Raw genomic sequence first — 25,126 nt, 5'->3', positions numbered from 1 at the left:
GGTCACATTTTCAAATCTTCTTGGCTACATGTACTTTCTTTAATATTTTGCTCAATGCTTCCTTCTTTTCTCCTTAGACCAAGACTTATCTAATAAAATAATGGACCTCGGGTTCTGATGAATTGCATTAGAGTGACAATATAATATTGAGATTTTTGTAAATTTTAATTTTATAATTATGAAAAAATAAATAAATAAACCTTAAAGTTTGATATATTAATATAATTTGGGATGAACAACTACCTAACGCTTAGAAATCAAACTCGTCTTGATTAGGCTTGGAGGAAGTCAAGATAGCCGTATAAAGTCTGAGGCGATCTTCTTCGATCGACGAACACCGCGTGGGCGGCCTCCTCGGCATTATAAACGGCAGCGAGCAGAGCGTGAGGCGGTGCTTATAGCGGCGCCAGGCGAGCTGAATGGCGACGGCGGCCCAGGTTCTCCATCCCGGCGAGTAATACCGCGCGCTCCTCTTCACCTTCTCCTTCACGAAGGTGTAGCGGAAGTGCTGCGTGACGTACTTGACGTCCTCGGCGTCGAGGCCGAAAGCCTCGGTGGTTTCGAGGGTTGTGAGCGTGAAGGAAGAGGGCGGGAGGCGCTCGATGAAGGGGCGGCGGAGACACCAGGAGAGAAGCTCGTCGCCGCTGAAGTTCCCCGGACCTAACATGCAGCAACTCTTCACGCCGTCCCGGAGTTGTTGGCTGCTCTGGAGATGGCCTCGAACTATAAACAACATTCTCTTCACCGGATCTCCCTCTCTGGTTATCTGAGAAAATCATAGAATTGTTTGCACCTTAATTTAATCTCCAACTCTTATAATATTTTCACGAGTTAATTCCAGCAACGGTCTTCTGACTATATTGATTTTTCAAAATTAGTCTCTGATTTTTAATTGGATATTTTATGTCCATTACTTTCAATTTCTTTTCAATTCAGGTCCTTTCGTCAGTTTACGGTAAATTGAAGGGTATAGTACTCATTTTCATCTGCCTAATGTATAATTCTCCTTATTTTTTCTTGTATACGCAACTTGAGACATCACTTAATTGCTTAATCCCTAATGGAATTTTGTTTTTTTGAGTGGATTTAAGGATTAAGCAATTAAGTGAATCCGAAGTTGGGCATATAAGAGATTATACATTAGGCAGATGAAATGACTACTTTACCCTTTCATTTAAAGTCCAATTTATCGTATCGTAATTTGACGAAAGAATCTCAATTAGAAAAAATTGAAAGTCAAGAAACGTAAAGTGTTCAAATTAAAAATCAATGACTAATTTTAAAAAATTAATATAGTCGGAGAACTATTGCTTTTAGTCTTAACTTATCATTTTTTTTTTACCCCATTTGTTTCTCAATTTTAAGTGTTTTTTTTTTCTCACTTTTCAAACCAAGCACACTATATGATTATTATTTTATTTTGTATTTGTACTACCTCCCGTAAGACCAAATTCATGACCTTCTATTTAAGAAAGCTAGCACTAGACCACAAAATTATTGACAATTTAACTTATAATTACCGTTTCTCCTTTTGTAAATATAAGAGATTTCACACGATCACATATGTTCTCGAGGACCAAACTATCCATATGCTGAAACAACGGTACCTGCAGAAATAATATTAATTCACTCGATCACTAAATTAAAGGACTTTATAATTTTTAGGTTATAATTATATATATGGTATACCTACCTGTCTAACCAAGTCCAAGCAGAGATGATATTTGATGTCTCTCCGGAGGCCTTCCGGCAGATTTCGGATAATTTGGCACTCATCGACGCCGCGCATCGCCGCCCAGCGCGTCCGCTCGTAGTTCCTCACTCTCTGCCGGAGCTCCGGCTTCAACCGCCGCCTCCTCATCCACCACTCCATGTTCCGCATCTTCAAATGCATCACTTGTTTCTTCGACGTCGTCGCATTCAGAAACACCTGCAACCTCGTACATATCCCACTACTTCATTTCTCGTACAAATTATTCTCAAAGACGGCCGGCCGGCCGGTCCCATTAATTACCTTGATGTTTCCGATCAACATGGTGACCAGAAGAAGCCCGCTGGTGAGAACGACGATGATGAAAACCAGTTCTAGCCAATCTGTCGTGCTCTCCAAGTTACCAAAAGTACTGCATTCGCCACGACAACGTTATCAGATTCATCGTACGAGCTGAGGTTTTCACGTTTTGAAAAGCAAAAGCTTGAATTAGGGTCCGGAAATCCGGAAAATTTTTTGAGTTTTCAGTATTTGGATGCAGTATGAACATCCAGTCAACAAAAATAAAGCTATTTTGACGGAAAATGACTTCCGCCAAAATAATTAAACATATAATTCTACTCATTTTTTGTCAAAAAATAAACTATACACACCAAATTTTTCAAAATGCAATCAAACACTGGAAATGAAAATATTTTCTGAAAAATAACACATTTTTCAGAAAATATTTTCTAAAAGTCATTTTCTTTCTTTCCAAAGAAACCCTTAGTTTAATTATTACCTGAGAGTCATGAGACCCCAGAAGATGGGAAGGAGAATCTTCTCCAAACGGTTCTCGTTTGTGACGAGTTGAACCGTCCATTGATAAGCTCCATAAGCGAATTTATCGTCGTCGGCCAGGCAAGTTGTCCTTGCCTGGTGGTTCTCCGCCCACAGCCACCGTGCTGGACGGTCGGCGGCCAGCGTGGTGGTTCCAAAATAAATTTGGTCTTCACAAGCCAGCAATCCCGGGCTGCAACCCTTACTCGCTCCGCATTGCTCTTTCAAGCACTTAACAGCCCTTTGTATCCCTAGCAAATACCAACATGCCCCTACAGCCTGCATGCAATCATTTTCTTAATTTAATTAATTTATCCAAACACAACATATCAAACTTTGAAAAACCAGCTTAGTTGGCGCGAGTTGCCGTGCATTCTCTTTCCTTAAAGAGAGGTCGGGAATTTGAACTGTACCCCCTCTGGTATAAAAGAATCCAATCTGACCAATACTTTGCCTCTAAATTGGGCTGGGCCGGGGGCTGACACGAATGAGGATTAGTCTGGTACGGATAACTCCTACGGTTAGGACCTGCTCAGAATACCTTATGGCTTGACAAAAAAAAAAAAAAAAAAAAAACTTTGATTTATGAAAGAAAAGACTGCAATCCCTATCCAACTAATGTGCACTTTGGATAGGTGAAATTCATCTTTTGACTCTAACCAACAAATTAGATGATGACCACAATGAAATAATCCCTAAGACATTCATAACTGGATCAACTCAAATCATGAAGGTCAATAAGTAGCTCTCATCATCCACAAAATACACTAAAAAATAACTGAAATATTATATTAATCAAATTATAAATTGGGGGTGATAATTTAGTGTTAAAGTCACTTTAATTATCATCAAATAGTATAAGGTAGACCGATTTTGTTTGTTTTTATTTTTATTTTTTAAATACTCACCAAAAATTATTTTCATCTGTCAATTTATGACCGACGGAAAAAGTCGACGAAAATTGACATTTTTCCCGCTTTGAGTTACATAAGTCCATTATATATGCTAATACTTTGCACACTTTAAATTAATCACCTTTTAGTCCTTTCCTTCCATTCTTTTGATGATTTCATGTTTCTTTTTGTCTGATTATATTTTATGGAAAAAAAAAAAATTGTTTAGTGTACTTATTGTAGTCCTATTTTGAGATAGAAATTAAAATTAACTAGAAGTGTTTTATATAAAGTAAAATTTTTGTAAGTGACCATTTTGGCTTTAAGGACTTTATAAGTTCAATCCGATCAATATTCCTTTTTTTTTTTTTTTTTTTTTTTTTTAGTGCTAAAGAAATCATCGTGAAACACAACTCTAGTCATGTTCCTTTCACAATTAACGTTGTTGGTTGCTGATAAAAAAATATTCCAATTTCCCCAATCCCCACCATCAATCTAGCCCTAACCAACAAAAGAAAAAAAAAATATTTAAATAATCAAACAAAGTTTTACTTAATAACTTGTAACTGACCAGAAATTAGAAAACAAAAAAAAAAAATTCAATAAGTTCAATTATCAACCATCAGTTAAGCGGTGTGTTGGGTTTTTAACTTTTTTTGCTCACCCCTATATTAATTTTTATTTTTTTCTTCTTTTACATATATAATGTAAATACTTTAATAGTATATTATTTTTAATTATAAGACTAATAAATCCCCGCTCGACAGAACATTTGGGATCTGTCAACTTTAAACATAATTCTCTCAAAATTTGATCTCTTCTCTCAAATACTGAACTATTGAGTTAAGCTCCTGCGGGCTAGGTGTAATAAAACTCAATTCTATTTCACATTTTTTCTCATTTTTGTGCCTACTACCCGAATATTTTGCCCTCCGAACAATACCTTAAAAAAAAAAAAAAAGAGGAGAGGGGCGGTGTCCTTACATGAGAGGCTACGAAATATGCGATCATGTTGAGAGCGATTCCCCACCAAACGGTGCCGAATATGTAGCCGCCGGAGAAGTTCTGCATCCGGCGTAAGTGGCCGACGGAATGATAGATCTTCGGAAGGTATTGGAAGAGGAAGACGATCAAGAACACCGTCATCACCGTCGCCGTCGACCCCTTCTCCAGTAACGCCGGAGTCGTCACCCATAATACTATCTGCGGCCACCAGATCGAATAACCATGCAAATTAAAACTAAATAAATAATATATACTCCGTAATATATTAAAAAATATATATATTATTTTATATTTTTATTCCTTAAAAAAATTAAACTTTTATAGGATTCCCAACGAAATATTCCCTTTTTTTCGACTTTTTCCTAATTATCGTACTAGCAGACACTGCAGCATCACATGTCACTGCAACACTACTGCATGAGTGCATGCATAAAACTTGTCAATATATTTACCTGATTTTTTCATACTGCAGTACTGATATTCGATTTTTTGATATAAAACATGATCCTATTAAGATGGCAAAAATATGTACAATTTCAGGCAAATTGGTCAGACATCTAACTTAATAATCACAAGATTTCAAGTTCAATTCTCAATCAAAACACACTTATTAGACCTTTTTGATTTGAGTTGATTTTTTTTTGTTTGTGTAAATTCCGAGGTGGTCCGAGTCTCTCTCTGTCCATTTAACAGATCTACCCAACTAATCATCATTCGCTCAGGGAGGCACAGAAGCTAACCCAAAGAGAAATCATTATTGTCTTTTATATATATTTTTTGTCAATTAGGATCACAAGTCTGAATTTACTCCGTGCATACTCCTGATGGTGGGTGAAGTCAATTGGATATTTTAACGGCAATTAAATTAAACATTGGTTTTAGCAATATAATGTATGTTTATGTTTATGTTTATGTTTATTATAATGACGCACCTGGGGTAAAGGAAGGATGACGAAGAGTTCAAAGAGGAAACCCTTTTTAGCTTTAAGATATCGAGACGCGGCGGCGCGGCGGGTGACGAGGTTGTCGTGTTGCCGTCTGGCATCGTCGTCGTCGCCGGCGGCGGCGAAAGCCTGCGTCCGCCGCCGCGTGTCCGTCTTGAACTGCACCCACATGTTGCAGAGGTGCAAGGCGTCGGTCATGCAGCGGAGGACGGTGGCGGTGGTGGCGAACCAGCCGTCGACGAAGAGGCACATGCAGTTGTCGCTTATGGAGAGGGCGTAGAAGAACAGAGGGTCCACGAACAGCCCGGCGGCGCATACTAGCAGGAAAACCCGGTTCCATTCTTGAACCCACGTCGCCCTCGGGTCCAAAACCTTCCCAAACAGGCCGCACAATAATCCGCCACGGCGGCGAGCGCCGCCGCCGCCGAATACGCTCCTACTGCAGCCGTGAAACTTGTCGTCTTCTTCGTCTTCATTATCTTCTTCTTCTTCTTCTTCATCAGTTTCGCAGTACTCATCGTTACTGCGTGACGGTTCCAGTTCATGGATGCTCGCCATTTTCTTCAAACAATCGTTATGAATGCTAAGAAGATTGGAGTGAGGGATTTGTCCAATTTGAAGAGAATAATATATGCATGTACTGATGATTTTCAGGAATAATTGCAGGTTGTGTGGAGCAGGGTGATGATATAGTAAGGAAGGAAGAAATAGACCATTGCTAAGTGAAAATTACTCAAATGCCCCTCATCGAGATGTTGTAATTTAAAAATATTAAGTGTATTTTCAAGACATTCAAAAAAAAAAGAGTGTATTTTCAAGGGTATCACACTAAGAGCACCCTCAATAGTTGGAGATTTTATTCCAGATTTTTATGAGTCCTAACATCGGCCTCATTATCCAGTATCTAACTCAATCACAAAAACTCTTCTTCCCATTAATTTTAATTTTTTTATGAACCCACTATTTTATCTTCATATTTTGATCCTTTTTTTTTCGTCTTAACCCTCCTTGTTATTCTCACCTGGCCCCACTGTTTTAGTATAATTCACACAAACTTTGTTTTGCAGGCCCCACTTCTCACCTGCTATTTCCTTTTTTAACTGACAGAAAACTTTTTTTACAAGAGTAAAAGTTTTGCAAAATCTTCCTCTTCCATTTGTAAAAAACTCATCCAAGGGATTTTATTATTCTAAAACTTGGTGAAGATCCCCTATTGGGGTTGTCCTAAAAAAATTATGTTTTATAAATTCATAGCACACTGTGAGAATTGAGAATCATACTTCACTCAATCTGTCACCGCTTTCAAACCTAAATTTGATGGGTGAGCCTGATTGTTGTGTTCTTTTTATTTTTTTTAAAGAAAAAGGAATAAATTAGTAGGGTTAAAGAAATATTCATATCACTTCTATTTGGAGCCACTACTTCCACTTTGAGATATATGTGTAAAGGCATATAAAATTTGGTGAAAAGATCAGTCAACAAATGAGAATCACATGGAATGTGTGAACTATTTTTGTGCCACTTGTAATGTCTGATTGTGCGTTTGCAAATAAGTGATTGTATATATATCCTAAAAACAGGCATTTTTGTAATTTAAAACAAGCATTTCTGTAATTTATAATGTTTGATTGTGCACTTCGTATAAGAACATGAAGTAATTTTCGTGCATTCATTTGATCGTACCCTGTTTCACTACATACTTGTGGAACAGTAAAAGTGGCCTATAATATAATTTAAACTAATCAACTATAGGTCCTATAATATAATTTAAACTAATCAACTATAGGTCCTACTTCCTATTACTCTGTATCATTTACCAGCTAAAGTCAAGGTGTTTCACCTAGAGTGCACCTTTAATAGCGGCTAGGGGCTTTTTTGGAAATTAATTGTAACACATTGTAATTTTAACACGATTACGATGAAAAAATCAAAGCTAGGGGAGAATAATGGAAGCAAAAATGGGAGGTGAAGGAAGAAGGGCTAAGAGGAAGACAAGAAATGTGGATTGGTATGATTGAATCAGGGAGGAGAAGGGACGAGATATCTCATTATTGAATAAGTTCAATAAAACACAGTTTCCACGCAATTTCCTCTACTTGTTTGCTAGCCAATTAAGAAGATGTGTGCATACATCCTTTCAAACAAAAAAAAGATGTGTGCATATACAACCCCAAGCCTATGACGTGGCAAAAAATCCATCTTTTTCCTTCACATATACTCAAATCGATCATTTTCTTTACTTACAGTTCATAATATATTAACTATAATAAATACATAATTGTGCACACACAACCCCAAGCCTATGCAGTGGCAAAAAATCCATCTTTTCCTTCATAGATACTCAAATCGATCATTTCCTTTACTTACAATACATAATATATTAATATTAATTATAATAAATACATAATTTGTGCATACACAACCCCAAGCTTTTGACGTGGCAAAAAATCGATCTTTTCTTTCATAGATACTCAAACCGATCATTTCCTTTAATTTACTTACAGTACATAATATATTAACTATAAACACGTAATCATTTATCCGATCCCACAATGCAAGGTTAATCATAGTCCACAACATAATTTGGGTTGAGCCCAAAGTTAGTTAAAAGATGCCAAAGAACTAAAGATTATGAAACAGAAAAGGCAAATACCCCCAAAGTTCCAAACTGACCCCTTTTTTTCTGGCTTTTGGGGTGTGCTCTCAGGTATTCTGGAAATTTGAGCAACAATATATTTCCATGACAAAGTAGTTAAGGTTGTTCTATGACAAAATGTTAGCTCATCCTAACACAATATTGACAAGAGAGACAAATGATGAACAACTGGCTCCAATGTAGAAGATAAGGGTGTGGCTATTGCAAGGCAGGTTAAGGGTTTGGTAAAACAAAAACCCGAGTTTTTTGACATCTAGACATCTACAAATCTCATCGTTCATTTATCTTCGTTCTTTCTCATCTTAGGAAAACCTGCTCGCCCATCCTTTCGGGGATTCTCCACTTCCCTTCTGTTATCTACCCTTACCTGCACGAGAAGTATAGTGGAAAAATATAATCTTTTACCCGATATTGCTTTCAATATCATTCCAAGGGTACACAACTAATACAAGTTATGCATAATAAGAAAGAATTGTTCGGAGATCTGAAAATTATCCAGAGAAGTATAGAGAAGTGCGGGATCATGAATCAAACAGCAAGAAGATTACCTTTACACCAGTCAATGTTGTTCCCGGGATCCTTTCCTTTGAAACTTTAGGAACCTGCACATTGACTGTAGCTGCCCTCTCGAGAGAGCTTGATTTCAGACCCACTATCCTCGGTGCATTCTCTTTACCAGTGGCCATAGTTCTTTTGGTTTTGGTTCCCGTGCTCTCTTTAGCCTTCCTAACCTCATTTGAGGGCACATTTACGTTGCCTCGATTGGGAACAAAAGCTTTTTGTTGTGTTGTATTAGTACGATGATGACCCTGCAAACCCACATACAAATTCAGAAAATCAATCACTATCATCATATGAAAAAGATCTATATCCTCTGAAGCAAAAATGAAATAGAGAAACAAATCCAAGAAAGACATTCAGTCATTTAACAAATGCCAAAACAACTCAAGATGTATTCTCAGAACTCGATACGTACTTTCACAGTAAAAGAAAAAAGTTTTAGTTGTTCAAAACAAGTCCCATTAAAGTTTGTAAAAGCTTTTTACGATTGGTTTATTTGTTTCACAAGAATTTGCATGCTGAGCTCGAAGAAAACATGCCTTGTACATTCGTGGTAGCTTCGTCTTTTCTTTTGGGGGGTCATTCATTCTGAAGACATTTCTACTATCTGGAGTTGTGCCTTTAGTTTGGCTTCTATCCTCGTGAGTATTTGAAGACTCCATGCTTGATTTGCTCGAAGCAGATTTTCGACCTTCAGATTGCCTCGGACTATTAACCACCAGTCTTAATGCCTGTCTAGTAACACAACTCTTTCTAACATTAACCCTTAGAGTCGACAATAAATCACTAGTTCGTCCAAATACTTGACTGTTTATGTTTGTGCACTTTCGAGGTTGCAGTTCCGTAAGTCTAGATGTTACGGTGCATGTTGAATTTCTTATCTCCCGAGAGTTCTGATTTTGTTGTTCGACATCCTCATAAGTCACGATGCTGCTTGAATTACTCGTCACCGAGGACTTCTGACACCATTGATCACTAACCTCAGATGTAATGGTACTTAAACTGCTCTGGCCAACAGAAATAGATTTCGAAGCCCCATGGTGTTTTACATTTATGTGGCTTGTTCGATCTTTCACAGCTTTAGTAAACCCCGAGTTCACCCGTGAAGATTTACTGCTCAAGTTCTTAACCGGATGCTTCTTACCCATGCTAATCTTGCGGTTTCCTTTTCCCCACTCCCGGCTTCTGTAATCTTTACCTCTCGATCTTCCCACCGAGGGTGGAAGCTTTGGGGAAGATTGTTCATGCCCGCCAAACTCCATTTCTGCACAGATCTCCCCAATGCGAGAAAAAGCAGCTTTCAATTCTTTCGAAGAAGATTGATGAAACCTGAAAGTTTAGTCAATTTAGCGACGATTCTACATCCAGTACCCCAAAAGACCATGTCTAAACAAAACGACAAGACGCTTACAGATGGCTCGTGTGGAACCATTCATCATCCCTGCAACACAAACACAACGCCATAAACGAGCTAGTCTTGATTATAGGCTCTCATATCAGCAAGAACCTTTAACATTAACCACAAACTGTATCTATAATTCTATACTTACTTGTCAGCATACATAGACTTACATTCAACACTGAGATCCACCCACATGGGAGCATCAATCTCATCCTGCAATGCATAAATGATCAAATCAAATCCCTAAGAAACCGAAAAAACACCCTGCCCCCCGTGGACACTCTGAGGGGGAGAGTTGAGACTGAACTTTGAATACAAGTATGCATTTTCAAATCTAAAACTCTTAAATATAACCTCAAGAGAATACCAATTGAATCTGAGGATCAAAAATATATCTAGCAAAAATTCCCATTCCAATATAATAATCCACATTTGAACATAAACCCAAACCCCCAATTTCAAATTTCACATTACTGTCAACAATTACCATCAATGCATAAACACTTCAATATTGAAAACAACCTTTTTCTTAAGAAACCAATATCAGCATAAAAACCCAAAAACACAAAGAATCCGCAATTAACAGCACATTATCACAAAAATTTCAAGAACGAAGAGTGAAAATCAGAGAGTAGGGAAACGCGAATTACCAGAAACTCCCAATGGTCGACTGGTTCAGACCCATTCTTGACGAACAGTTCAATCCCATCACTCTTCGCTTTTCTTCCATTGCCCTTGGCAGAAGGAATACGGGGATTCGGCTTTCTGATAACCATTCTCGTTCTCAGACGGCGGGACACTCGGCAAATTTGAATCTTTCCGGAAAAGGGTACGAGGGAATCTTGACCTTAAGCGAGAATGTTTTAGCCTTTAGCTATTTGTTGTCGCCATGAAAGAGTAGGAGAGCTTTCGAGTTTCAAACAGGCATCATCAGCAAACAACATTTCTACTACCAGAAGGCAAATAGTACCTTTCGGCTTTCATCATCATAAACTATAATATACGATGGCTAGAAGCCCTCCAACAGTCACCCATTTATTTCTCTCTCATTTTTTTCTTGATGAAATTCAAAAAAAAAAAATCTGGATTTAATTTTCCGTTATAGTGATGTTTTAAAATTTTAATCTTTAATTAATAATTGAATTATATTGTATTCTTGATAATAACTTAGTGAAAAATTAAAATGCATATCACTATTTCATTGTAAGTTTCATTTGTTACTAATTCAATATTTCTTTTTTTTTTTTTTGAATTATTTGAGAACATTTAAAAAAATTAAACAGTGTAAAAATCTTTTTTAAGACGGACAATGCCTATAAAATCTTGTATTTCGAGAAGTAATAGAGCCATGGAGGAGTATTGAAAACCCTATAACTTCAATTATATATGATGGAAGCTTTTGTGAAAAAATTAGTCGTTTTATTTTGCTCATTCAATATGTGTCTCGATACATCATACTATTATCCCAATTATAACTTGTAAATAACGACAAAATTTACTATAAAGTCCCTTTTTATTCACCTCGATCAATCCTATCTAATATAATGTGTATATGTACATTATTAATTATCTATAGATATAATACCAAATTCTTTAAAATGTATTGTCATAATTATAAAAATATTCTTTCAGAAAATAGGAAATTTGTTATTTGCTGGAAACTTTTCTCTGAACTCGTTCTTAAAAATGCTGGCCGACAAAAAACAAAACTAAATGGTAAATAAAGTAACATGGCCGATTGGGCGGTGATAGTGATCTGATAACAGTTTGTGAACTCTCTCCGGAGCACCCACAGCTAAATTTCGACTCCTTCACTCAGGAACCCACACAGTGAAGCTTTCTGGGGAGGTTTTTGTTGGTTTGATGCAAAAATAGGAAGGGGAGATTTTCAATGAGGCGAAGGTCGTTCGATTTTCGAAGCAGACCCGCAAAGAGACGGTACTCCAAACTGGGATGGCTGATATTCTGCGCCTTCTTAGCGCTTCTCTTATTCGCCATCATCCGCCAGAAAAGCTCTTCTCCCTCCACGCCTTCTTTAATCCAGGTAAAACCTGCCTTACCCACCAGCGTTTTGTCTCATTATATCCCAAAAGATTAGCGCTTTCTTCCAGTTTCTTTGTTGATGGTGTAAATGGTGTTTTCTTTTGGTGTAAAAGATTAGATTTTTTTTTTTTTTTTTTTTTTTGCAGACCAATTGTGTAAGTGTGTAACTCACTGGTTCTATTTCTAGACTGTGCTGTATAGCTGTGTTCAATAATTTATAGTCAATTTGTTCAGATTTGGATGGTTTGTTTCTTAGTGGCATGTTAGTGTAGCAGATTATAAGAAAAGAAGAGGACTTTGCTGGTCAATCACTGTGTTTTTGTGCAGGAGAGTTGGCAGGCATTTCTTATATTTCTGTTTTGGGTACCAGTAGTAAAAAAAAATTGGAGTTTAGTTTTATGGGATTTGGGGATGAAGAGATTTCTTGGGGTTGCTTTAGAAAATGCTTAGTGGTTTAGAAAATGAAGTTTGAACCTCTGAATAACAATCCAATCCATTGGTGTATCTCGGATTTAAATGAAGCTTAAATTTAAGAAATTTAAGTAATGTCCTCTTAAATTTAAGGCTAGGTCCTTGCATTGTCTCGTCCGTTGCAATTTTATGTGTTCCCTGCTGCAGTTTCTTGCCATTCACTTATGTTTTTGTTATGTTTGTTGCTTTAGACTTTTTAACTTTGTTTCTTTCGAGACTTCAACTGTATTGTATGAGAATGTGCCGGGAGGAAAGTTGGGGAAATGGATAAGTTTATGCTATTTGGTAGAAGTGTGGTATATACCGTCTCCAAGGGGTGCATGTTGCTAAAGAAACACGAGTGAGTGTTCAATTTCGATGTTAAGGAGAATGTTTTAAGTCAATTGAATTGCAGAAAGTTTCATAGGAACCTTTCTATACCTATTGAAAAAATCTAGCCATAACCCATTTGTAGTTCTTTATTCTTTGCCTCTTGAAATGACTGTTCTGTTGATTTCTGATCTGACTATATATGCATGTAAAGGAATTAAATAGGCAAAATTGTAAGTTAGTTTACTTTGAAGATATGATATGGATGTAAGTTCCAGAGAACTCTTGTTCGTTTTCACTTCCTGAATAGAAACTTTAAGTACATAGAACACTAATAATTTTATGTAAATGTTCAGGGATTTAATAGACGGAACAAATTTCTGGAAGGTTTTAACATCACCGAAGAAATGTTGGACCCTCATTCAATATCTAGGCAAGTGAATGATCAAATATCTCTTGCTAAATCCTTTGTTCTGATTGCAAAAGAGAGCAACAACCTTCAACTTGCATGGGAAATAAGTGCCAAGATTCACAAATCACAAGTACTCCTATCAAATTCAGCGACGAGGAAAACCCCATTAACGATGAAAGAGGCAGAATCAAGAATCCGTGAAATGGCACTTCTGCTTTGTCAAGCCCAGCAACTCCACTATGATAGTGCAACCATGATTATGAGATTAAAGGCCAATATCCAATCACTTGGAGAGCAATTGAATTCCGTGACAGAGAAGAGCTCAAAGTATGGACAAATAGCAGCCGAGGAAGTGCCAAAGGGTCTATACTGCCTGGGTGTTAGGTTAACTGTTGATTGGTTCCAGAACAAAAAGCTGCAGGAGAAACAGCTCAGGGAAGCCAAGAAACTCGAGGATAATAGCCTTTATCATTTTTGTGTTTTTTCTGACAACATCCTAGCTACTTCAGTCGTGGTCAATTCAACAGCGTTAAATGCCAGGAATCCAGACCGGATTGTCTTCCACATCGTGACTGATGAAATAAACTTCGCTCCAATGAAAGCCTGGTTCTCTATGAATTCTTTCCGGGGTGTTTCAATAGAAGTTCAGAAGTTTGAAGACTTCAGTTGGCTGAATGCTTCTTACGTCCCTGTTCTTAAGCAGCTGCAAGACTCCGACACCCAAAATTACTACTTCTCTGGACGTCAGGATGGTGGTAAAACCCCTATAAAATACCGTAACCCAAAGTACCTCTCGATGCTCAACCACCTTAGGTTCTATATTCCCGAAGTTTTCCCAAAGCTTGATAAGGTAGTATTTCTCGACGATGATGTTGTGGTTCAAAAGGATCTATCGCCATTGTTCTCCATTGATTTGAAAGGAAACGTGAATGGAGCCATCGAGACTTGCACGGAGACATTCCACAGATACCACAAATACTTGAACTCCTCCCACCCACTTATACGCTCACATTTCGATCCAGATGCTTGTGGGTGGGCCTTTGGCATGAATATCTTTGATTTGGTTCAATGGAGGAGGAAGAATGTGACTGGTATATATCACTACTGGCAGGAGAAGAACGTAGATCGAACACTATGGAAGCTCGGGACCTTGCCACCCGGGCTTCTTACCTTCTACGGGTTGACTGAACCGTTGGATCGTAGTTGGCATGTTTTGGGATTGGGATACACAAACGTCGATCCACAGGTGATCGAGAAAGGTGCAGTTCTACATTTCAATGGAAACTCCAAGCCATGGCTGAAGATTGGAATGGAGAAGTACAAACCATTGTGGAACAAATACATAGATTATTCTCATCCTCTCTTGCAACAATGCAATATCCATTGACCATTGTCAATAGATAAGGCTTTAGTTAGCCATACCAAAACCAAAGATGAATCCTTTCTATATATGTCTCTTGAAACATAAAACAATGTTGTTAATCTGACCATGGGTTTATGCTTAGAAATCTCTAAAATTTTTCAAATCATTGATGTATTATATTTGTTCCACTTCTAATGTGTAGCTTCAGAGTTCAGACATATCTGTTGTTGAGGTTACTATCATTTGTTCATGCAGATTTACCCGATAATTGAGTTTATGCCCATTGATGGTAGTTAGAAAAAGCATTCTGAATAATTAAAATGAATGATCAAGAAGGGGTTCATGGAACAAATGACTGGAAATCATTGTACAATGTATGGTTCTCAAGGATACAAAGGTATATATTCCAATAATTTTAGCAGGCTCCTAAGAATCAAGAAAGATAATGATCTGGATAGAAGGATACCACTTGGAGATACTTAAAAATCTTTAGGAGCCCTGTGATTGGTCAGTCTATGACTTGAGTTTATCATCAACCACAAATTCTATCCATGCAATCGTGACCACCCATCTTTGATTCTCTCTCTCTCTCTCCCCACACATAATAAAACCAGTTCCTCATCACCTTCTAGATTGCTCCAGCAGTTATTTAACAGAAAACTAGTCCCAACTCTAAGCTTGAGAGAGAGAAACCAAGAATGGCATCCATGGCAGCTGCTGCTAGCTCCACCACTGTTGTGAGAGCCACCCCATTCTTGGGTCAGACCAAGAATGCTAATCCTCTTAGAGATGCTGTTCCCATGGGACCTGCTAAATTTACCATGGTGATTTCTCCTCACACTTCTGTTATACTAAGATAGTAAGATAAATTTTATTTTATTTGGTTGCTTAATTTCTTGGTTTTCATCTTCATAGGGAAATGATTTGTGGTATGGGCCTGACCGTGTTAAGTACTTGGGACCCTTTTCTGCTCAAACTCCTTCATACTTGACTGGAGAGTTCCCTGGTGATTATGGATGGGACACTGCTGGTTTGTCTGCTGATCCTGAGGCTTTCGCCAAAAACAGGGCTCTTGAGGTACTTTAAATTAGTTTTTATGTATATTTTATGAGGTCCAAAGATCTAACTCTTGTATATATATCATATCATGTGAAAGACTTTTGGTCATGTTTTTCTCGAGTAAGAGTCAAACTTTGGACACCCGACTCAACCAAAATCTAACTCTATAGGTCTAATGGTAGGTGGGATATAGAATGTGATATGTAAAAAATATTGATTATGAGGTATCCCACTCAAGTAGGTTAGGCTGTTGACTTGATAATCACAAGGTTTCAAGTTCAACTCCTGATGGGAGTGGCTTATTGACCTTATTGGTTTGAGTTAGTCAGGTAAACTAGGCCGGTTTACTTCATTATGGTCTCAGCCGATCAGCTATGGACAATCTAGAATGGTTTACCCCTTTGCTGGCTAGGTCTATAAGGTGAAGTTTACTAAAATGGTTTGAAAATTGGCAGGTGATCCATGGAAGGTGGGCAATGCTTGGAGCACTGGGATGCATAACCCCAGAAGTTCTTGAAAAATGGTTGAATGTGGACTTCAAGGAGCCAGTGTGGTTCAAAGCAGGAGCCCAGATCTTCTCAGAAGGAGGGCTGGACTACTTGGGCAACCCAAACCTTGTCCATGCACAGAGCATCTTGGCAGTGCTGGGGTTCCAAGTTGTTCTCATGGGGCTTGTTGAAGGGTTCAGAATCAATGGCCTCCCTGGAGTTGGAGAGGGCAATGACCTCTACCCTGGTGGCCAATACTTTGATCCTCTCGGCCTAGCCGACGACCCCGTCACCTTTGCTGAGCTCAAGGTCAAGGAAATCAAGAATGGCAGACTAGCCATGTTCTCCATGTTTGGATTCTTTGTCCAAGCCATTGTTACTGGCAAAGGCCCTCTCGAGAACCTCTTGGACCACCTTGACAACCCTGTTGCTAACAATGCCTGGGTTTATGCCACCAAGTTTGTCCCTGGATCATAAATTTCCCTGCATTCATCTCTTGTTCATCCAAACCCCAATGTATGATTGAAAAAAAAAACGAAAATTTTCTGTAGATTATATATAATTTATCAGAGTTTGGACTGAACATCTGCTTTCCAGTTTCTTAGTACTATACAATGATTGGCAACATACTAACTAACCAGGCTCACCTCAAGAACTCTGAGGGGTTTCAGGTGAAAAATCCTCTCGAAAGCTGGTAAATATACAAACGCACCCCCCCCCCCCCCCCCCCGGGTTCTCCGGGGCAAACCTATCTTAACTAGCATGTTTCATGCCTAGAAAGACTGAAAGAGAGAAGAAGAAGAGGTTTAAGTCTGAAACCGTTTGCTCGTCTTTCCCCCCCACCATGTTCTTCGGCTTCTTTCTGCTTCTGAATGCCCCAGCTTGTGTACTTTTACCTTTGCAGCCCTTAATCTCACCTTGTATTCCTTCTTCCATTGCTCAAACTGGAGTTTCAATCTTCTTAGTTCGTCTTCAGGGTTCGTAGAGAGTAACTGTCCCGAGCTGACCTGAAGAATCGCGGTGGCTTTGTCATCGAAATTATGTTTCCTTTGTTCAAACTCCTTTACAAGACGATCGATTGCACTAAGACCACCATCGATCTCTTGACTAGATCCCACAGCACCTTCAGAATCATAAAAGCAACGAGGCGGAAGGCCCACAACGTTGTCAGCTGCAAGACTCTTCTTGGCTGCAGCAAGACTTGCCTGTTCGTAGGCGGAAGGCCCCGGTTTAACATGGAAATCATAATCTTAAAAAATGTTCCATCGTTTTGTAATGTTCTACTATGATAATCCAACGGACACAAGAGCTCACCTGCAAAGATGCAATTTGTTTCTCCCATGTTTCCTCCATCGTCCTCATCTTGGCTTCGTATTCTGACCAATGTGCCTCGAGCTGTTTGGCTTGTTCTTTTAATGCAGCGTTTTCTTTTTCCTTCAGTCCCAGGGTTGTTTTAGACGTGAAAAGATGCTTTTGAAGTTCTTCGATAACAAAGGGTAAAACTTCTGAAGGCAAGTCCTGGTAAAAACGTCAGAAATATACCACGAAAACATCAATACTCGAATGGGATAATACAAATCATAGGATGATGATCAGAGAAGCAATTCTCGAGTATTTCTTTGTTATAAAGTGTACCTTCACCTCCAACATCTTCCCGCCCGCTTTGCATTTGTCGAGAATTACCTTCTTCAAATTCCGCAGGCTACTAACATGCTTTCGTGCCAAGCACCCACGAATTGCTGTAGGAGAACACAAATGAATCATCGATCCTATATTCCATATTGCAGAAATGTTGAAAGAACTAAGACTTTACCTGATTGTATCCTTATAACAGCCACCAACTGCTCATCAATTTTGTTGGAAGCGAGCTGTTCTTTTGATGTATTAAATTGCCTTCTTGCGTTTTCACCACGAACAACTACAATAACGACCATTTACATTAAATCTTTAAAAACCAGCACGAAAGCTTGGACACCACCAATACCCATAACCGGTGGGCTAGGGGCACATGAGCCAAACCACACTAAAAGATTGAATCCAACCAATTAGTTAGTCTAACCCATGACCTTATAAACCCATATATCTTCTCTTATTTTATCAATATGAGACTCTTAACAATCCTAAATACTCGTAGTGGCAACTAAAACTCTAAAAGCAGTCTAGCTTACAAGATTGAAGCGTTATTACTCCTCCATTGAGCTCATGGAAGTGATGGCAAGCACGGTGGCGAGGAATACACTTCTGCACCTCAAGACCGCCCTGCAGGACTTGTTTCCTTGCATCTTCGAGTGCATCAATCTGAAAGTTACGGGGATCAGATATAACCGATATGGGGGCAAGGGGGATACTAATAAAGAATGGACCGCCCTTTTATTTGCCCAGTAGTCCAGCATCTCACCTGTCCAGCTCGGAAATACAATTTGGTATACCCAACCCGGTACATCTCAGGAAGGATATTGAATTGCTGGAGAATAGCAACAGATGTACTTAAAGGATCTCGGGGAACAGTATTATCGACGAGGAGGCTATATCTGAAACACATATATAGCACATGCATATTTCAATTTTCAAGACTTACTAACCAATCAAAGTCAGCAACCGAAAAAAAAGAAAAAAAGGTCACTTACCTTCTCGTGAAATCAAGATGTGTCATCCGAGTAGGATACCCGCATCTCGACATTTTCACCACGTCTAAAACCCCACAGGTTCTAAGCTGCTTTAAGACAAGATTTTTCTCGAACACCCCAGGAAGCTGCTTATCGTTTGGCTTTATGCAGCAGATGAAGCGTGGTGTAGTGTTTTCTAGCTGTTGCATTAAATCGAACAACTGACCCTGCACAGAGAGTTGGAGAGTCTAAGAGGGTCTATGGCTCTGATACCAAATTGAAGCATGTGCTCCATCTCAACTAAAAGCCTAAGCTGATAGTTGGATTGCACATTAATAGTTATATGCTCAACAGTCAATACTCGACAGAATATCGAGCTATGCAGCATTAAAGACAACGAAGCAGATATCACTACCTTAAACTTCGTAGCAACACTTCGCCTCTGAGATTGGTTAACCAAAGATGCAAAAAACCGAGGTAGTTCAGAACCGGATGACGAGAGTAGCTGAACAATATCAGCGGGCAACGTTTTATCCCGGTTCTTTTCCAAGAAACCACTGGTGCTATACAGAACCTAATAGAATCATTGACAAAAGAAAACCATTTATCTATAAAACCATTTATCTATAACAAGTGCATCCTAATCTACTGCAATAAGAAAATCTAACCTCTCGAGCATAATGCTGAATACTAAATGCTCCTCCACTTTCTCCTTTAAAGCACCGGTTTGCTGTCAAATGATGTTTGAGCTTACTGGCAAAGGTTAAATCAGTAGCTTCAGGGAAGTTTGACTCTTCGTCCAGTAAAGAAATAAGCCCAGTTGGTTTCTGCAAGGCGCATTACAATAACCGATAAATCATGTCCACTTCTGCACATATCACAAGTTTCGATGAATGGGGTAGAAAATAAAATAGAAGAAAGTACCTTTTCGAAGAGATCCAAACACTCTTGGTTGTCTTCAAATTCTACTTTTATCCAATCAATTCCATCCGACTCATATTCCTGAATCAGACAAGTCAGGTCATAAGTCATAACTAGCACTGTATTGATTTTTTTCTTTTGGGGGTTGAGGGGGGGGGGGGGGGGGGGGGTTGGGTTGGATGGGTTTGTAGAGCAACGAGGAAACTCTTTTGACATGGTTACCTCTTGCTCAAGTTTGAATAGATGACGATTAAAATGCTGTTGAAGCCTTTCATTTCCATAGTTTATGCAGAATTGCTCAAAGCTATTATTCTGGAGAAAATGAAAGGAAATGGTAGTAACACAGAAGAAACATTGAAAAAACATCAATAATGAAAATACACTTCAAGAGATCAATCTACCTTAAATGCTTCAAAACCATAAATATCCAGAATACTTATGGATCTACCAGTATCTTGTTTTTCCATTGCAAGTGATTTATTAATCTCATCAACAAGCCAGTTGAACAAGCTTCCATATATGAACTTTGCCAGTGCATTTCTTGTATCAGTTGCCTGAATTAAGTCAACGTGAATGCTGTTACTGTCACAATAGCTCAATATATTTGTTACAAAATCATATCTATCTGGGAGTAAATGCAGTTGTTGGGCGTCGGCCAGGTTGACCGAGTTCAGCCCCTGCTCGATTCGAGACGTGGCGTTGTAGCTTACTATAGAGTGATGCGGTTAAATGGTTAAATGGTTAATGTTCACCTACTTATCACCAATTGGTTTTAAGTAGGATATGGCAACCAGATAGCCAAAGAACTTTGTAGCCCACTAGGAAGTAAGCATAGTGCAGCGCTGAGATCCAACAGCAGTTACATCCATGTCATATAATTTGACGGTGCAACTATCTTAAGGTATAGAATTCGTAAGATTACACGTATAAGCGCTTAAAATACCTGCTGCATTGTTAACAACTTGGTAACCTTATCCTTGCCAACGTGTACTCTATGAGTTGATAAAGCTAGCATGAGGTCATGAGCACTGCAACCTATCAAGCTAGCTGCATTTGTAAGAGCTGTAGGTAACATATAAAAACATATAAAAACATACACGTCAATTTCAGAATATGTAAATCAATTCTTAATATAGAATGGCAAATCTTTAGACACAAAGAAGAAAAAGTTAATGCTATAGGTTTACCTTCATCGGCCACAGCTTCAACGTGGCTTTCATCGTCAATCACTTCAAATGATATGTTTCCTAGCCATAACACAGCAGCAAGCATTTCAAAGGCATGTTCTTGATCTTTTTTGCAAATGTTGACCGTGTTTAGGGCGTCCTGATGACAAAACAGAATGTATAAACCAATTATTTATGCACTAAACCAAAGTGGCTAAAAAAATGTTTTAAATGACATATATATATATCTAAAACTCGAGAATCTAGATCACCATGAGCATATGGAACTTTTCGGCATCATCAACATCGTTCATCAAACACTCAGTTTGATTTAGATAATTGTATTCAGATGCCCGTTTTAACTTCAGTTTAGCTGCAAAGAAATCACATCAAGGTTATCGTAAGTACTTTAAAAGAGCACAAAGAAGTTTCAAAGTTGAATATGTACCTCTGAGACCTGCTGGAGCCCCAGCACAAAGCTGGTAAAAGATATGGTATGATCTTTCTCCCTGGGCAAGCTGATTCACTCTTGACTGCAAATTAGACAAGAAGTTTTCAAAAAGCCCAATGCATACAAATTTAAGTGGAAAAAGAAAAGGTGAAAATAGAGGAAAAAAACATGTGCACCTCTTCAAGAAGAACTGATCATTTTTTCGGGCATCAATATGTTTGTTATGCAAAGAAAAGTAAACATCAGTACAATGATTGAAAGAATGATTTACAGAGATTTCGTGTCAACATATCAAAATAAGTGAGTGTGCTTACGGGTTTGTATTTTAGCGCCACATATTTTTCCTGTTTCACTAAAATGAATTTCGATCAATTTCCCCTGTAAAGAATCCAAAGTATTAGTGAGTCTAACTGCAATATGAAATGAGATAGATCATAAAATGATCTATATCGAGCAGCATCTCCTTTCCTTAATAAATAGACAGGTATAACTTACAAAACGGCTCGAGTTGTTGTTTCCAGATGTTTTGGCATTTCCAAATGCTTCTAATATACAGCTTGACTGTAGCAGTTTACACTCTATCCCATTGCCACCTCCACCAAGAGCAGCCAAGTATTGCATAGCAACTTTTCCCGTTTCTGTCTTGCCAGATCCACTTTCCCCACTAAAAAGAATATAAAAAGATGACTAATTTTTATGTGTTTTGGATAGTCTGATGAAATGAGCCTATGGCTTTTTCGAAAAGTTGTTTTAGCTTATTCGAATAGCTATTCCAAGGAGCTTATCGGAGTAAGTTGAAAATAGCTTTTCAAAGGCAGATAAAGGCCCAGCTTTGACAAACATTTTCAGTAAGTGTTTTTCAAATAAGCCGAAAATAAACTCATCTAGATTGGGCCAAAATGGAAAGTTTGGACTTATTATTACATGCCACTTAAATAAGAAACACTTATTTTTCGGTTATTTATCCAAACTAGGCATTCCAAAGATAATCATTAAATCAACAGATGATACATAACGGAGAAATCTATTTGAAATATAGCAAAGCAGCGAGTACAATACTGAGACTGAAATAGAGATGATGGCAAACCTCATAATGATCGATTGATTGGTCCCATCTGCACATAAAAAAAAACGGAAAGAAATGTGAATGACCTTTTCTCACCCACAGTTAAAAATAGGTAACAATAGCTGTGGTATTATCTGACACCTTCCATCATTTCCGTGTAGGCTGCATCAGCAATAGAATACACATGAGGACCATCGACTAGCTTCTGCCTGTAAGCCGTAATAAACTCATTTCCATACAGTTTGACATCTTTGAAGGGATTCACCGCTATTAAAACAGGACCCGACTTACTCTGCAGAAGCACGAAGAACAAGAAAGGAAAGAAAATTATACATATAGACAGATAGTTAAGTAGATGTCTTGACAAGTTGACAGAACTGAAGCATGTGCTCCATCTCAACTAAAAGCCTAAGCTGATAGTTGAATTGCACATTAATGATTATATGCTCAACAGACAGTACATACATATATTCTTTCATGAGAATATCTGTGCTGCAAGTTATGAAGGACCGAAGGCTCGTTCAGATAACTAAGTTGTATGAGGTCATCGACTCCCACAAGAATATCTGGATTTGCGGGTAAGAGCTCTGCTGTGGGAACTACTACTTCCTGCATCATTAAAGAAGCCTAAGTAACCATACATCCCATGGGCCATAGCTATTCAGAATATGAAATAAATGAATGCAATAACTCACGCTCCCATCTGAAAGCTTTACAGAAGCTTTCTCTTGAAAAGTTGATTGTATCTGTCCTGATTCCCACAGTCCATCTTGTTGGCGACACCAAACATTAAGTTTCTGCAACACATTGATAAAACATTTAAGAGATAACCTATGAAATTTTGCATAAATCATCCTAAATCCTAATCGAACTTTCAACCAAAGAATCAGCAAGTAAAAGTAAACAAACAGGACAACCTAGTCAAATTGGTCAGGCTGTTGATTTAGTAACCACGATGTTATAAGTTCGAGGCCTTCTTGGTTTTAGCATGTCAGCTATGAACAACCTATACTGGTTTACTTCCCCCGGGATTTACTACAAAACGAAAATAATTTGGCCAATAATTACAACATCTAGTGTTCTTACATTCTTGGTGAAATAGCCAATGCTGTCATCCCACTCAGCCTCACAACACATTGGCAGTGAACCAGGCAGCCCAGATTGAATCTTTGGTCCATCATTTTCCCCCCATCTTCGTTTAGATCCATTCCTTTGTGCTGACATGATGTAAGGCGATTCTCTGGGCTCCATTTCTTTCACCTTCTTAGCCCCAAAGCTACTCCCTCTTGATTCCTTGACCTCTTCTTTCTGGGAATCACAGTCCACTGAGCTCTCCAATCCACCATTCCCAGTTTCAAAGCTTGGTGGCAACCGTCTCTTGAAGGACGGTGGCCGAGTCTTGGCGGTCAGCCTAGGCCGAGACGGCAGCTCCGGCGGCAAGTCCTTTGGCTTCTCCTCGTCCCCGTCTCTCCGCTGCAGAGCCTCCAGCATTTCTTCCAAGGAGCTCCGAGTTCTTGCGCCACGCGAAACAGACAACATTTTTTCGCCTCCACAAACCTCTCCTCTCACTATATATCTCAACTCGATTAAGATACAAAAACAGTATCACTCAACTCAAAACAAGCCAGCCGTATCATTGCCGGAAAACTGTAATTCAGATCAGAACTCCGACGAACGCCGCCGGAAACTCGAAAGCCCGGAGTCGTTCTTTGATTCAGAGACTCATATTCCAACTAAAAACACGAAAACCCAACCAAAAATTCATAAAGCTCTCAACTTTGGCCTTGTATAAACACCACATAAACGAAAATGAAAATTTTTAAGCAGCCAAAGCTCAAAACTTTTTTTGTGTTCTGCAAATTATGCTAAATCAAGAAAGCCCACTCCTAACTCCTGAACAGTAAATATGCAGAATCAAAGAAAACACAGAGAAAAACCAAAAAACAAACAACAAAATTCTGTATATAAATAAGAGTTATGGGTGAAAGTGTGAAACACCCCAACCAATTGTCCAAGGAAGAAGAAGTTTGTATTTTCGAAAATAAATTTTAAAAAAATATATTAAAAAAAGCTGTCTTTGCTTTGTCGTGACTCGTGGGTTGTTTTGAGGTATTCCTTAGAAAACAAAAAAACTGCCGCTCTGTTTAATTGATTAATACCAATTTTGAAATTGTGATGGGAGGGGACAACGTTTGATGAAAACGGTTGAGATCTGATATTTTGAATTAATAAAATATATTTGAATTTCAGGGACATGAGATTAACCAAGTGGGTGACAGATCATATAAATTTGTTACTGCAAAGTATGCAGTCACCATTGATATTTTAGTCAAAATGGTTTGAAGGAATTAGGTTGGAAGTTGGAACATGATGATGATATTTTGTAATTAATAGAGTGGTCTACTTTTTAAAACATAAAAAATGAGGGAATAATATTTTTTTGCGGTCACTATCGCGTTTTACTCTGATTTACCAATTTACCACAACATGTTAGATTTGATCAAACAAAAAAATGTTTTTCTTTTTTTTTTTTGCATTTAAAAATGTTGTTTGATTACAATTATAAACCACTCCTATTGTGAATGAGCTTATAGTTTAATGACATCAAGTTACATAAGATCAATTGTGAGATTGAGCCTCAATGAAGACTAGTGAGAAAAGTAGTTATGATCAGATACTGCAATGTGTATTTAAAATTAACTTATGAAAATAAATTATTTTTCATAAAATATTTTTATTTTTCGTGTTTGACTGCACAACAAAAAACTGTTTTGTGTGTT

General features: G+C 38.2%; 5 protein-coding genes across 7 annotated transcripts; 2 read left to right on the top strand and 3 right to left on the bottom strand.

The window, feature by feature from the left end:
* Positions 1-191: 191 nt before the first annotated feature.
* LOC109178308 (cyclic nucleotide-gated ion channel 4-like) lies at positions 192-6,037 on the bottom strand. The gene is made up of 7 exons (XM_019327932.1): positions 5,361-6,037; positions 4,408-4,626; positions 2,493-2,809; positions 2,015-2,123; positions 1,694-1,930; positions 1,521-1,607; positions 192-766 (listed from the first exon to the last, which is right to left on the bottom strand). Exons 1-7 carry the CDS (start codon positions 5,928-5,930, stop codon positions 251-253), a joined length of 2,055 nt encoding a protein of 684 aa, XP_019183477.1. The 5' UTR covers positions 5,931-6,037; the 3' UTR covers positions 192-250.
* Positions 6,038-8,033: 1,996 nt separating this feature from the next.
* LOC109178309 lies at positions 8,034-10,984 on the bottom strand. Of its 2 annotated transcripts, XM_019327934.1 has the most exons (7): positions 10,642-10,984; positions 10,140-10,204; positions 10,001-10,030; positions 9,415-9,918; positions 9,129-9,378; positions 8,577-8,837; positions 8,034-8,395 (listed from the first exon to the last, which is right to left on the bottom strand). In XM_019327934.1, exons 1-7 carry the CDS (start codon positions 10,765-10,767, stop codon positions 8,306-8,308), a joined length of 1,326 nt encoding a protein of 441 aa, XP_019183479.1. In that variant the 5' UTR covers positions 10,768-10,984; the 3' UTR covers positions 8,034-8,305. The 2 variants fall into 2 exon arrangements, with proteins under 2 accessions (XP_019183479.1, XP_019183478.1); XM_019327933.1 differs by having other exon boundaries at positions 9,129-9,918.
* A 675-nt stretch (positions 10,985-11,659) lies between these two features.
* LOC109178255 (probable galacturonosyltransferase 10) lies at positions 11,660-14,831 on the top strand. Its single transcript, XM_019327876.1, has 2 exons — positions 11,660-12,035; positions 13,171-14,831. Exons 1-2 carry the CDS (start codon positions 11,883-11,885, stop codon positions 14,611-14,613), a joined length of 1,596 nt encoding a protein of 531 aa, XP_019183421.1. The 5' UTR covers positions 11,660-11,882; the 3' UTR covers positions 14,614-14,831.
* A 382-nt stretch (positions 14,832-15,213) lies between these two features.
* LOC109178256 (chlorophyll a-b binding protein 13, chloroplastic) lies at positions 15,214-16,719 on the top strand. The gene is made up of 3 exons (XM_019327877.1): positions 15,214-15,413; positions 15,505-15,666; positions 16,104-16,719. Exons 1-3 carry the CDS (start codon positions 15,288-15,290, stop codon positions 16,611-16,613), a joined length of 798 nt encoding a protein of 265 aa, XP_019183422.1. The 5' UTR covers positions 15,214-15,287; the 3' UTR covers positions 16,614-16,719.
* LOC109178254 (myosin-2) lies at positions 16,667-24,573 on the bottom strand. 2 transcript variants are annotated; one of them, XM_019327875.1, is made up of 25 exons: positions 24,055-24,573; positions 23,433-23,891; positions 23,042-23,143; positions 22,812-22,955; positions 22,488-22,638; positions 22,368-22,395; positions 21,776-21,944; positions 21,595-21,658; positions 21,457-21,470; positions 21,278-21,362; positions 21,102-21,202; positions 20,851-20,989; positions 20,607-20,725; positions 20,065-20,217; positions 19,886-19,975; positions 19,667-19,744; positions 19,411-19,569; positions 19,158-19,316; positions 18,764-18,969; positions 18,535-18,667; positions 18,305-18,434; positions 17,950-18,054; positions 17,772-17,875; positions 17,451-17,654; positions 16,667-17,341 (listed from the first exon to the last, which is right to left on the bottom strand). In XM_019327875.1, exons 2-25 carry the CDS (start codon positions 23,883-23,885, stop codon positions 16,943-16,945), a joined length of 3,489 nt encoding a protein of 1,162 aa, XP_019183420.1. In that variant the 5' UTR covers positions 23,886-23,891; positions 24,055-24,573; the 3' UTR covers positions 16,667-16,942. The 2 variants fall into 2 exon arrangements, with proteins under 2 accessions (XP_019183420.1, XP_019183419.1); XM_019327874.1 differs by having other exon boundaries at positions 23,433-24,573.
* Between the last annotated feature and the right edge of the window lie 553 nt (positions 24,574-25,126).

This window comes from Ipomoea nil, unplaced genomic scaffold (assembly GCF_001879475.1).
Source record: "Ipomoea nil cultivar Tokyo-kokei standard unplaced genomic scaffold, Asagao_1.1 scaffold0813, whole genome shotgun sequence".
NCBI classification, from domain to species: Eukaryota; Viridiplantae; Streptophyta; class Magnoliopsida; order Solanales; family Convolvulaceae; genus Ipomoea; species Ipomoea nil.
The sequence above is the reverse complement of the archived record's forward strand: the minus strand, read 5'-3'. Positions and strand labels throughout refer to the sequence as shown.

Excerpts from the sequence above, each read along its gene's own strand:
- LOC109178308 (XM_019327932.1), bottom strand. The coding sequence starts at position 5,930 with ATGGCGAGCATCCATGAACTGGAACCGTCACGCAGTAACGATGAGTAC. Across the intron at positions 2,810-4,407 it reads CATATTTCGTAGCCTCTCAT|GCTGTAGGGGCATGTTGGTA; the intron begins GTAAGGACACCG and ends GATTGCATGCAG. Across the intron at positions 1,931-2,014 it reads TGTTGATCGGAAACATCAAG|GTGTTTCTGAATGCGACGAC; the intron begins GTAATTAATGGG and ends ACGAGGTTGCAG.
- LOC109178309 (XM_019327933.1), bottom strand. The coding sequence starts at position 10,767 with ATGGTTATCAGAAAGCCGAATCCCCGTATTCCTTCTGCCAAGGGCAAT. Across the intron at positions 9,919-10,000 it reads TGGTTCCACACGAGCCATCT|GTTTCATCAATCTTCTTCGA; the intron begins GTAAGCGTCTTG and ends CTAAACTTTCAG. Across the intron at positions 8,396-8,576 it reads CAACATTGACTGGTGTAAAG|GTAAGGGTAGATAACAGAAG; the intron begins GTAATCTTCTTG and ends CTTCTCGTGCAG.
- LOC109178255 (XM_019327876.1), top strand. The coding sequence starts at position 11,883 with ATGAGGCGAAGGTCGTTCGATTTTCGAAGCAGACCCGCAAAGAGACGG. Across the intron at positions 12,036-13,170 it reads CCACGCCTTCTTTAATCCAG|GGATTTAATAGACGGAACAA; the intron begins GTAAAACCTGCC and ends GTAAATGTTCAG.
- LOC109178256 (XM_019327877.1), top strand. The coding sequence starts at position 15,288 with ATGGCATCCATGGCAGCTGCTGCTAGCTCCACCACTGTTGTGAGAGCC. Across the intron at positions 15,414-15,504 it reads GACCTGCTAAATTTACCATG|GGAAATGATTTGTGGTATGG; the intron begins GTGATTTCTCCT and ends TCATCTTCATAG. Across the intron at positions 15,667-16,103 it reads CCAAAAACAGGGCTCTTGAG|GTGATCCATGGAAGGTGGGC; the intron begins GTACTTTAAATT and ends GAAAATTGGCAG.
- LOC109178254 (XM_019327874.1), bottom strand. The coding sequence starts at position 23,885 with ATGTTGTCTGTTTCGCGTGGCGCAAGAACTCGGAGCTCCTTGGAAGAA. Across the intron at positions 18,435-18,534 it reads TGTATTTCCGAGCTGGACAG|ATTGATGCACTCGAAGATGC; the intron begins GTGAGATGCTGG and ends CGTAACTTTCAG. Across the intron at positions 18,055-18,304 it reads AGTAATAACGCTTCAATCTT|TTGTTCGTGGTGAAAACGCA; the intron begins GTAAGCTAGACT and ends TCGTTATTGTAG.